Source organism: Leptonychotes weddellii, chromosome 2 (assembly GCF_054177405.1).
Source record: "Leptonychotes weddellii isolate Sample4059 chromosome 2, ASM5417740v2, whole genome shotgun sequence".
Lineage (NCBI taxonomy): Eukaryota > Metazoa > Chordata > Mammalia > Carnivora > Phocidae > Leptonychotes > Leptonychotes weddellii.
In genome coordinates, this window is record NC_138370.1 from 122,699,697 (window position 1) to 122,711,868 (window position 12,172).

Sequence of the window (12,172 nt, forward strand, 5' to 3'; positions counted from 1 at the left end):
GGCTTGGCTGCTTGCCAAGAGCCCCATCAAGTTGGGGCAGAGCACCCATGCTGGAAGGTGGGTTGGTCTCGTTGGCCTCTGAAACCTTGATTGAAGTTTGGGATCTGGAAGCTGGTATCTGACTACCAACTAAATGGACTGTACCGGGAATGGGCCTTTCCTTGGCAACTGTCACCTTGGCAAATTTGCTGGAGCTGCTAGGGATATTAAAAAAGAGAGGGTAAGAGAGGAGTCAGCAGAAAGGTAGGAAGACTAGGGGGAAGTTTTCCACATCAGGGCTGTGGCTTCTCACATGAGGAATGGTGGGGACAAGGTAGTCCTCTGAGGTTATCATTCCCCCCAAACTGCAGGGTCCTAAAGGGCGTTCTCCTCAGCCCAGCAGTTGGTACAGGGAAGCTGTGTGACTTTTTAAGGGGGATGGATCTAGTAGGAATTCAGCTTTGGTGAATGTGGCAGTGAGATTCCAGAGCTTTCTGAAAGGTCCAGGGGAACAGAGGGCAGGGCTGGTACATCATTCCTGTGGTGTTTAGAGGGGGTTACCACAGAGGCATTGTGTTCTTCTGGGGTTCAGAGATCACTTGTCCCAGGGACTATTTGTTGGGAAGGGCTTCTACCCATTCTTTTGGCTTTCACAAGGTTTTCCCTACACATTAACTGACCACTCTATTCTTTATCCTTTCTGATGGACATGGCGTGACTTTGATAAGAAAGCTGACCATAGCCTGTCCATAGTCCAGCCTCTTTTTCTTTTGAGTGAGGCTGCCTCTAGGCTAACCTATATGTCTGTCTCTCCCTACACACACACACACACGTGTCTCCCTGCACACACACACACACCCCCCCAGTGTGTGTCTAGCATGGCCTGAGACTAGGCAGGTAAACCTGCTAGGCCTCAGCATCACAAGGCCCACGTACACTCACAGAGAAGCCCTATTTTCTAGTATCAGCTCTATCGGTAATAAAAGTGGTATTTTTGTCTTCTATGTCTTCCTCCTTTGTCTTCTTAACTGATTCAGAACTCAAGCAGGGAAGAGGCATGTTATTTATTTGGACCCTTTGAATTTATCCTGTCCATAGAGTGAACTATGCCTTTTGGGCTTTGGTGTTCATTGTCAGTACTCTTGTTCCTTTGTTCCCAGTGCTAGTCTTGGGTACTATGGTAACGACCGGCCAAGGTAAACAAATGAAACCGTTCTGCTAGTTTCATGACTTAACTGTATAGAAAATCTCCACACCAGGGCTCTCCAGTGGCCAATGGAAGGAGGATCTGGGGAGTCTGCAGTGTGAAAATCTCTCACAAGAGGGCCATCCTTTCCTTCCTCAGCTGGGGGGCTTGCCCTACACAGAGTCTGCCCACTTTACCTGGTACAGGGCTCCTTGTAATCCTCACTGACCAGCTCTGCCTCATACATAGCTTGGGGAGGAGGTGGAGGGAAGTCGTCCAAGCTATTCACAGGTGTGTCCTGGCTCAGTGGAGGCGGTGGGGGTGGGGGCAGGTCAAATGTGGGACTGGAAGTGGCATTGGGGTACAAGTCCTTCACGAACACTTCATCATCAATGTCCTCCCGAGGTGGTGGGGAGGCCTGCAGGACTGACTCAGATATTCGGAGGGAGAGCCTCCCTGGAGTGCTTGGGGTCCCAAGAGGCGTGTCCTCAAGAGTGCTGCTTGAGCTTGGAGGAGCCTGCCGTGTTTTGTAGTGCTTCAGGTTTGCAAACTCAGGTGACGAAGAGTCCTCAGGGAGGCTGTCCTCTCTGACTGCGTGGGCCCACTTCACCCGAGGCGGGGCAGGCCGCTGAGGCAGCGAGACCCGCCTCCTTGTTGCCTCTTCCATCCCATGCTCTGGGCTGTTGGGCTCATGGCCTCTTGGACTGGCAGGCTGGACGAGGCCGTGACCGTCACTTCTGTGGGTCACTGCTTGGGTGTGGGGCGGAAGAGGCTGTTGCCCCATTGGACCATCCCTTCCAGTTGGCTGATCGGTTGCAGCCTGAGAGCTCAAGGGTGCAGGGGAAGGCAGAGCGGAGCTGAGTGGGGTCAAGGGTGCAGCCCTGCTGTCTGTGAGGTGCCCTGGCATTCCTGTGGGGAGCAGCCCAGGGCAAGGCATTGTTCTGCTAGCCTGCCTTTGAGGGTCCAGGGGTCCAGGACATTTGCTGGGGACAGAGGCACCACCAACTGCTTTGCAGCCTGGACCACCCCAACGAGGGCTGGGATGGTGTTTGAGCAACGACATGTCCTCATGGCCTCTTTCTGAACAACTGAATGACCTGGAGCAGGATACAAACACAGGGTTATGGCTCAGAAGAAAGGGGCAAATACTGAACCCAGAGTTCATTACACAGATGGGAAAGCATTTAGGGAAAAGGATTCCAGAGAAGCTGCTCATACAAAGAACCGAGTTTTAAAAAGATGCCAAACAAGCATAAACTCCTACAGGAAAATGTCAAATGGTAGACCTGGGGCCACAAGGCATTTCCTATTATTAGCTCACTCTCACTGCTCACCGCCCTGCGCCCCCTCCGCCCCCAGCACACATATCCCGGCTTTGCAGGGCAGACTTCAGGATCTAAAAGGAAACAGGTACATTTCTTCAGCCCCTTTTAGGACTGCTTTGGGAAAAGAGTGCTGCCTCATTCTCTCCCAGTGTGATCCCCATGGGAGAGGTCTGTTTGGAAAGCATCAGCGAGGGCTGCTGAATCTGAAGGATTTACCATTTTCGCTTAGTCTCCTAGTGTTTTCATTTTTTAGAATGGAAAGTAAGAAGGAGGGGGAGAGTCTCACCCAAGGAGCTAATAAGCAATTATCTCTGGAGAGAGAGATTGATCATAAGGAGCAAACAGGGTACACGGTAATTTAAACCCCTGTCCTCTACCTTGGCTCTGAGGACAAACCCAACAATTTCCAATACTTTTGTTACTATGTTCCATAGGACAACAGAAATCCGCAGCACTGCCTGCTACCCTGCAAGTTAATGTGAGCATAGAACCAACCTCCAGCAAACCCATCCTAATTTGAAAATTCCACATTTGGAGCTCCCTGACTGATATGCAAGTGAATCTGGAGAGCAGATGGAACTTTTCATTTTGCAGATCTGAGTCCTGAGGGAGCTGTGGTTCAGTCCCCGGGCAGAGCCCCAGCACAGGCCTGCATAAAACCATCCAAGCACCAGGCAAGGGTAAAGCGGCATATGGAAGGGAAAGACGGCAAAGGACCAAATTAGCTCTTCTCGTGATGTTATTTTTTCTGTATTATACATGCAGATGGTTAAGGGGCCCATCTCTCTCAGATGCAAACTTGCCCTTCCTCTGAAATATCCTTTTCATGTAGAGGCGGTTTATTTACCAGGAACCTCTCAATATCTAAGATTGGCTACTCTACTTCTTGGTGGGTTCCCAAATGGGTGAACTGAAAATCCAAAGGCAGGGGACCTGCTGGGTGCTTTCCTTCCGTATTCATTTTGGTATCCTCAGTACTTGGTACAAAGTACCCTCTCAGTAAATGTCTGCTGAACAAGCAATGTCTCTGCCCAATTGCTGTTTAGACTAGGATATAAACTATTCTTTAAACTCAGCATCCTCTAATTGGACATGGAATAACTGGAATCTGTTTTAATGACTAACTTGGGTACCTTCATTTTATTATATTTGTATCTTGAGGCTTTTTTAAAAGGAGAGGCATCGCTAAAAACCAAAATAATTATTTATCCTTTATTTAAAATAAAGCCCAAATAAACGTTGATGTATTTTTAGTTTTTGTTTAATCTTCTTAGTTTATAAGAACCATACTTAAATTGGGTATTCTTGAAGGTAATATTTGAGTTAAATGCTTAGCCTGGTTGAGAATGCGTCTCCTTGGTGATTGTATTTTTTCAAGAACAAAGGATAGGGTAAAAGATTTTGTTTGAGTGTCTTTTATTTTTATTATTTTTTAAAGATTTTATTTATTTGTCAGAGCAAGCACACAAGCAGGGGGAGTGGCAGGCAGAGGGAGAGGCAGGCTTCCCGCTGAGCAGGGAGCCCAATGTGGGGCTCGATCCCAGGACCCTGGGTTCATGACCTGAGCCGAAGACAGACGCTTAACCGACTGAGCCACCGAGCCATCCTTGAGTCTCTTTTATACTAGAGTGTGAGAGGCAAACAGCTGTTGATAGGTATCTAGGAATCCTAACATTTAAGAATGGAGTTTGAAAGCATTTAGTCTCTTTTTTTTTCTTCATAGCTTTTTTTTAAATGTGATAAACATAAAATTTACTAGTCTTATTTTTAAATGTTTGGTTCAGTAGTGTTAAGAATATCCATATTGTTGTGCAACAGATCTCCAGAACTCTCTCTTCTTGTAAATCTGAAACACTATACCTACTAAGTAACAACTCCTCCCAGCCCTTATCACCTCTACTTCCTGTTTCTATGGATTTGACTACTTTAAGATGCCTTATATAAGTGGAATTAGAGTATTTGTCTTATTGTCTCTGATGTATTTCATTTAGCATGATGTCCTCAAGGTTCATCCATATTGTAGCATGTGCCAGAATTCCCCTTTTAAGACTAAATAATACTCTATTATATGAATGTACCACATTTTTAAAATCTATTGATGGACATTTTTGTTGCTTTCACTTCTTTACTATTGTGAGTAGTGATGCTATGAACATGGGTATGAAAATACCTCTTTGAGACATTGCTTTCAACTCTTCCCGATACAGACTCAGAAGTGGGACTGCTGAGGGATATGGTAGATCTTTTTTTAGTTTTTTTTTGAGGAACCTACATCCTGTTTTCCAAGGCAGTTGGACCATTTTGCAATCCTACCAACAATTGTTTTTGGTGGGGGGAAAGACATTTATTACCAGGCTATAAATTAGGGGTGGTAGGCAGCGGGGGAGGGGGGGAAAGGAGCCTAGTAGTCATGTTTGCACAAGGGGTCCAATGTCTTCAGATGCTCACCAACACTTGTTTTCTTACGGTTTTGTTTTTGTTTTTTTTTTATAGTAGCCATCCCAATAGGTATGAGGTGATATCTTATTGTGGTTTTGATTTGTGTTTCTCTGAGAGTGATGTTGAGCATCTTTTCATATGCTTGCTGGCCATTTTTTATCATCTCTGGAGAAATGTCTACTCAAGTTCTTTTTGTAATTGAGGTATTTGATTTTTTGTGGTTGAGTTGAGTTTCACCTTTGACTTTAGACAATTCTCTTTTGGCAATGCTCTAGGTCACTGTCAGTTTTCCCTTGTCTCTAGCTTTTAAGCAATGCACTGAAACTAACCAAAGTTCTGAGCCTCACCTTGAATACTTTCTTCACTTTAAGCACAACTATGGGAGCAAGAGCACGTAGCCGGGGAAGTCTGCTAGTAAAGAAGGTAACTTAATACCCACTTCCTGACACCACATGGGCTGCCTTTTTTTTTTTTTTTTTTTTTTTAAGAGAGAGAGAGTGAGTGGAGGGGGGAGCAGACTCCCCACTGAGCAGGGAGCCCAACTCCGGGCTCGAACCCTGAGCCAAAGGCTGGCTCTTAACCAACTGAGCCACCCAGGCACCCCTTGATGGCAATTTTAAACTAACTCTCCTATTTCCTATCCCTCAGTGCCTAAAAATTATGATTGGGAGCTTTATTTTTTACCTCGTGTGCTTCTGATAAATTTGTCTTGCTCTGTGAAGCTGTTCATGAGATGCTCATTCTTCCGCTAGTGCTTTAGTCACCAGACTTGATCCTTTGTGCACAGAACCCGGAGAGAGCCACACAAGTGAGGCCCCAGTTGTGAGCCAGAGGATATGCTTGAGAAGAGCATCTCCAGGAACTACTCTAAGGCTAACCTTAACTGAAGTCAACTACTGCCTCCCTAGTGCACAATCAAAACCCATTCTGAATAAGTATCATTCTTAGAGAAAGTCACCTATAAATAAAAAATTTAGACGTTTCCTATGGCCTAGACAAATTGAAAAGGCGGCACACAATAACACGAAACATCTTAATGTCACATTTCCCTTTCTCGTAGAGCAGAAGAGAAGCATTTAACTCCAGCATTCATAAGGCAGAGGGCCTCATAAATACATGTACGTACCTGGACCCAGGGCCAGCCAGATAACATGGATCCTTCACAAGACCAAAGCTGTTGCTTTCCCCCAAAACCACATCCTTGAAACACAAGAAGGGCACAGCATTATGACCAACAAAGAGGCATTTAAATTTACCAAGAGGCTGGAGGTAGAAAGGAGAAGGAACCTTTGTTGGAGGCCTACTACTTAGTGTCAGGCCCCAACACAGCACTGTTGCATACTATCCACTTCACCCCCACGGCCCCAGCAACACTGTCAACCCCAGAGCAGTGAGGATGACATGGGCCCAGAGCAGTTACCCTTCCCAAGTGGCAGAGCTAGGATCTGCACCTCAGTCTTGTCTCCCCAGGTGTCTCTCCTCACAAAGACGTTTTCTAAGCAGAAGTCTGATGACAGTTACCTCCAGGGTTCAGAATAACCACTATACTTGAAACATAATGATGAAAATTATTTCAGAGGGCCAAACTTTTGAAACAGCAATAGGGAAATATGGGAGATGACAAGGAAAATGATCGTTTATTGAATTTAGCAAAAAATCTCAAATGTTCTGAGTTCTAATTAGAGAAAAGATATGCATCTGGCTTGTAATCAGGTTGAAGTATATTCCCTTCAGGAAAAAACATCTCACCCCCATGTAATATCAGTAACTCTGGTAACTTTTCAGGGGTAGTCATTACTTGTTTTTGTTTTTAGTAAGGGTATATAGACTGGTTTCCTGAAAGGGTGATAGGTGAGGTGTTCTTTGGTTTTTTTGGTGAGTTTTTGATAGCATAAAATTTGGCCCATGTGAACAGGTCTTGATGCAGACAAGGATGTTGTTATTGATAATACATTTAATTTTCAATTATTTATAAATAACAGAGAAATTAAATCCATATTGATCCCTACCCTTAGTTTTAGCAACTTATTTCACCATTAATCTGTCCACTTTTTTTTGTTGTTGTTCCAGTCAGTGGTAGAAGTACTGAAAGGCAATAGAAAAAAAGAGCCAAAGGTGGTAGTAGGCCTGAAGGGAAAACAAACACGTGAATATTGTGAACTACAGTTATCCCTTATTGCATTTACTGAGTCCCAGACACTGCAAAGTACCTTAAAATCCTCAAATTATGTGCCTGGAATTGTATCAGGTAACTTAGTAGTCCCTCTGTTATTTAATCTATAACACTAAGGTGAGGGAGGTAACTGCAGCTCAGAGAGGTGAAGTATTTACCCACAGTTAAAGTGGAGGAGCGAGCATTCAAACCATGATGTCTTCAAAGCCCAAGATCTGTCCTTGGCATCTTCATAAGTGAGTAGAGGCTGGGCTGGATGCAATCAGATTTGAATACTCTGAGAAAAAGGAGTTCCATGCGTCTCTGATTTGCTCAAATATCACTCTAGGGAATGGGAATTCCTGCTCTCCATGGAACCTTATGGTCCTTCTAAAATCTTTCCCCACTCCACCCCCCTCTTGACAAGAATGTGCAATTAACTGGGAATGCCTCTAGATCCCCTGTGAGGTCCTTGCCCACTAACAATTAAGTCTATTTTCCCATTTTCTTATTTCCTTTGAATTTCAGTATGAGAAGGAGTTTAACCTCTGCAGTCACATGAGTTGGCCCCCAGAATATCAAGCTTAAGTTGGTATTTATGGGGGTGTGCACAAGATAAAGGAAGTTAGATCCACTAATAGGCCATTAAGAAAACTCTCTGTCAATGACAATATCATTTGGACAGAAGTCCAACCTCGTACAAGCCCAAGGAGATCAGTTTCTGTTGCATTTACTTGTTCTGATTTGGGCATATATTCACTGCCAAAGAAGACTTTATACTTCCTACCAGTTTATAGAAAATAAACTACTTACGGCAATTTAGGAAACAGCAATGGCTATGGGAGAAATACGAGGTATATTCCAATAGATACTTGGGTAAATGTCTATTTGTGTTTGTTAGTTATCTGACTTCCGATGACTGACCTAAAAAAATACCCCTGTTCTTAGTCTTCGTTAGGCATAGCAAACTTTATAAACCTAAAGTTGAGTCCCAATCCTTACACTCTTGCTTTGGGTTCGGAGTTAGATATCCTACTAACTCTGTGGCCAGTGAAATATGATGATGATAGTATTCATCTACTTTGGATATCAGTTTCCAAGTATCTGCAAAAATGAATTAGGAATCCATTTGAGAAATCTTAAAATTTTATTTAAATGTGAATAACAGTAATCAGTAAATGTTAAAATGAAATCAATTCATTGGCTTGAAGTTTTCAGATATTTAACTCTTGCCTCCTCCCTCCCCCAGTCTTTTTTTATTCAAGGAGGGAGTATGGTATAGTGACTTGCAGAATCTGGAGTCAGACAGCATGGGGTCAAAAACCTCCCTCCCACTACCTTGGGCAAATTTCTCATCCTTTCTGTATCTCAGATCCCTCATCTGTAATACAGAGAGAACCATAGTATCTACTTCTTTGTGTAGATGTGAGGATTATTTTTATGCTTATAAGACATGTAGAACAATGACTGGTGCATACACAGTAGACATTTATTATTACTAGTTATTTGTAACTTCACATTTTGTGGAAAGGTGATTCTGTTTATGCACAAGCTTGAATGGGTGCTTCCTGAGGGGTGTTAAAATGATTTACAAGCTGCATTCTACAGAATCAAGCCTATATCCAACACTGTGGGATGAACTAAGCAATTTCCTCAGCAATTAAATGTTTGTCACACCATCACATGGTGAATATCTTATATATCAGGAACCAAGGTCTCTGTAAATACAGTGAGAACCAGAGAAACCTCTAACTCAGCATCTGGAAAAAGCAACTCCCAGCCAGAAATCTTATTTCTCCAAAGGTTTCTTTTTATAGCCTTTGCTGGATTCTAAATCTATGCAATGAATAGGTGTAAATTTTCATCTCTGAAGCAGGAATATTTGGGTATTTTCTGGCAGCTTTTTCAGGGCCCACCCATTTTAAAAAGGTTAAGTTTTCCAAAGTTTCATAGAAAGTAGGAAATAGGCAAGAATTTGATGTGTCCTTCAGCACCATCACTAATATCCATTTGTTCTGCAGTTACACTATTCAAATGAAGAATTAAGAGAGAAGTAGTAAAAGGTTGCATGTTTCAGAGAGAACCATCGCTGGCTAAGGAGAGGCCCAGGCCTCCTGAGTGTCTGAGCAGGTCTCAGGCTACGAGTGGTGGCAGCCTTCTGCAGTTATTTAGGTGCAAGAATGATCAATTTGTATAAACAGAGAAACTGATTTCCATGTTGACCTTGTCTGGGAGGCAGAAACTGTCCTCACTAATGGACTTCTGAAAAGGAACTGAATCCTTGTCAAAAGCTTATAAAATCCTGCTCTATAAGCATCTGGCTGGCAGGAGCAAGGAACATTTGTTCAGGATGCCATGGAATGAGCCAGCCCCAGAAAACGACTTCATATTTTGGCTTTAACTTAGTAGGCAGACAGTTTCTGCAGGGTTACTTAATTTCTCAGAGTTCTCTAAAGCTGGGATGAGATAAATTCTTATTGAATACCTTCATTAAAGCTTAATAATAATTGTAAAGTCTCTAGAATTCATGCACATTAAAAAAATACAATATCCTGAAATAAGAACCACAGTAATTGTGTAGAGACTAGTTTTGTTTTTTAACTAGTTCTACAAATAGGGTAGAGGATGGCTATATGAAGAAGATGCAAGGCGAAGACCTTGCCGTGGACCAGGTCTTGGGGCAGGCAAGGTCTGGTTGCTGGTGGGAGAATGGGAGAAGGATGTTCCAGAGCATAGTCCCGGCACAATTACAATCTGGGGGCTGGTAATCTGTTTTCAGAATTTGTAGGAGCAAAGCAGCACAGAGAAAGTATTTCATTTTGAAAATATTCCCCTTCTGGCATCAGAGTCCCCAAATTAAATATCTAAATATGGTATTCTCTATATTGAAGAGGATGTAAATAATGCTTTGTACTTTTCTAAAAGTTTTTCAAATAACGTATTCAGCTGGGATTTGGAGGAATTTCGTCATTTCCCTACACCTATGTTTTAGCTTTATTTCCCAGTTCACCACTTTCTCAATATTTGGGGAGAAAGCAGAGTAACATTCAGAGCCATCCAACCAATTCCCCAAGGGAGAATAATGAAATATAGTAAGAAATAAATAGCCGAATATGACTTAGTTTTCACCTCAACATTTCTCTTTTCTTTAGAGAACATGGGAAGAAAAATTAATGTTGGGGTCGTTATGCTACTGAAGTTCATCAAACATTTTAAGTGTTTTAGTGGTAGGATAAGGAGTAGAAATTAGCTCTGTGCTTCATTCTGAGGGGAAGAAAATGGTCAGTGAAAGCTTGTGGAGGACTGCCTCTATACAATTTTTTGTGCATTTATCCTGGAGAGAAAGTATTTCTGGGTGTTTTGAAACAAAATATCTAGATGGGTACAGTATTTTGTTTCAGAAGCAGTACAGCAAAAAACTTCTCAGGCAGTAATGTCTGAATTTTTCTTTCTTTGCAGCTGTTTCTACCAACCCCAATCCTTTGTTAACATCTTACCCATCCTTCACAGCCTGGTTCAAATACCATCTCCTTCAAGAGAAGCCCTTAGATCTCCTCAGTTAGAATTAATCACTCTCCCCTCCATAGCATATTATTTATCATTGCTCCCAAAGCATTCGCTAGTCCTGTGTGTCATTTATATAGAAGTTCATCATATTCCTTGCTCAGCTGTGAACCCCAGAAAGGCATGAGCCTTACGTCTTTCTGTGTTTCCTTCAACCTCGAAGTACAGTGCTTTTCATACAACACATGCTCTACAAAGTCTTGCTAAACGACTGACTTCTCTGCTGGGGAAAAGAGAATGCGAGAAGGGACAGTGGAGGAGTGTTCTCCCCTGTGCTGACCTAGATGTGAATTCGTAATATCTTCTGAGGTGGGAAGGGAACCATGAGGTAGGCCTTTGATCTGCAGTGCACTCGCAGCAAGGAGTGACTAAGAATTAGGGCAATTAGTAGACTCCTGGGAGTTAGTGCTCAGGTTCTATTGCTTAGCTATGCTGAAATCTTCAGTGGAAAGCACTTCATAATCTTTGAATAGTTTGAAATCTTTATTAGAAAATCCTTTTATGTGAGAATTGGAAAGTCTGATTCTCCTATCTCACCAAAGTGGTGCACTCCAAGAATTCAGATAGGTTTGATGTGGGCAATATCCTACACAGGAGGATTGAGGCTTAATGAGATAACAAATGTAAAGCATACTTAGCTGAAGGCCAGGAGTTTGATAGCCAATAACTTATTAGAGTTAATAATTCTTGTTTTGTAAATGTAAAAGTCAGAAACAGAGGGTGCAAAGCTAAAATCTTTAAAATACTGAGACAGTCTCTATTCCATGAATATAAAAAAACCAAACCAGCAAAAAAGATAATCCCTAACTTTTCCTAACCATGCATTCTTGCCCTGAGAGGTGGGTAACTTCCTAAAATGAAGGGTACACACAGACACACACACACACAGATATCTATACAACTCTATGTATCTACATATCTGTATCTCTGTAAGGGTATCATGGCATGGAGAAAGAAATCACTCCATGAAAACAAATGCTACCCTTTTGCATATAACAGTAAAATTAGAGTGGGGAGAAGCAGGGGGATAGGGGAGCCTCACAAAAGTTCTGGGGCCGAAGGGCCCCATTCTAAGACCCTCTGGTTGCACTTACCTGACACTTCTTGTCTGCAGTGGGCGAGGACCGTGATCTCACATGGACAGGGACTGCCAGGACATCGGAGCGCTCCAGCAGGTCCTCTGCAGACATGGACTTCCCAGCCCTCTTGGCCGCGGCTCCCCACGCGGAGGGCTCCCCAGGGGTCCTGTCCACCCTCTGGGTGCTCATTGGTCCATAGTTACTAGCTCCACCGAGCTGCTCCCTTGGGGCTTGGTCCCCACGTCGCCGTTCCCCTAGGAGGCGGCCTCCAGCGAAGGAGCTGCTGCGATCTCTGGGGGCCCGCGGGGACTCCCCCGCGCCCCCCACTGCTGCGGCCGGCAGGAGGACGGCCTCCCTGCGGGGCTGCAGACTGGCTTCCCGCAGGGAGCAGAGGCTGGAGGCCGAGGCGAGGCTGGGGCCTTCGGGCGCCGCGGGGCCAGGCTGCAGG

At 43.7% G+C, this 12,172-nt stretch overlaps 1 protein-coding gene across 1 annotated transcript in view; it reads right to left on the bottom strand.

The window, feature by feature from the left end:
- Positions 1–12,172, bottom strand: part of SHROOM3 (shroom family member 3) — a 242,243-nt gene that overhangs the window by 15,596 nt on the left and 214,475 nt on the right. The window contains exons 6-9 of the mRNA XM_081813144.1: positions 11,740–12,151; positions 6,056–6,129; positions 1,363–2,262; positions 4–197 (exon numbers count right to left, since the gene is read on the bottom strand). Of these exons, the coding sequence (XP_081669270.1) occupies positions 4–197; positions 1,363–2,262; positions 6,056–6,129; positions 11,740–12,151 (1,580 nt within the window). The remainder of the gene's footprint in view (positions 1–3; positions 198–1,362; positions 2,263–6,055; positions 6,130–11,739; positions 12,152–12,172) is intronic.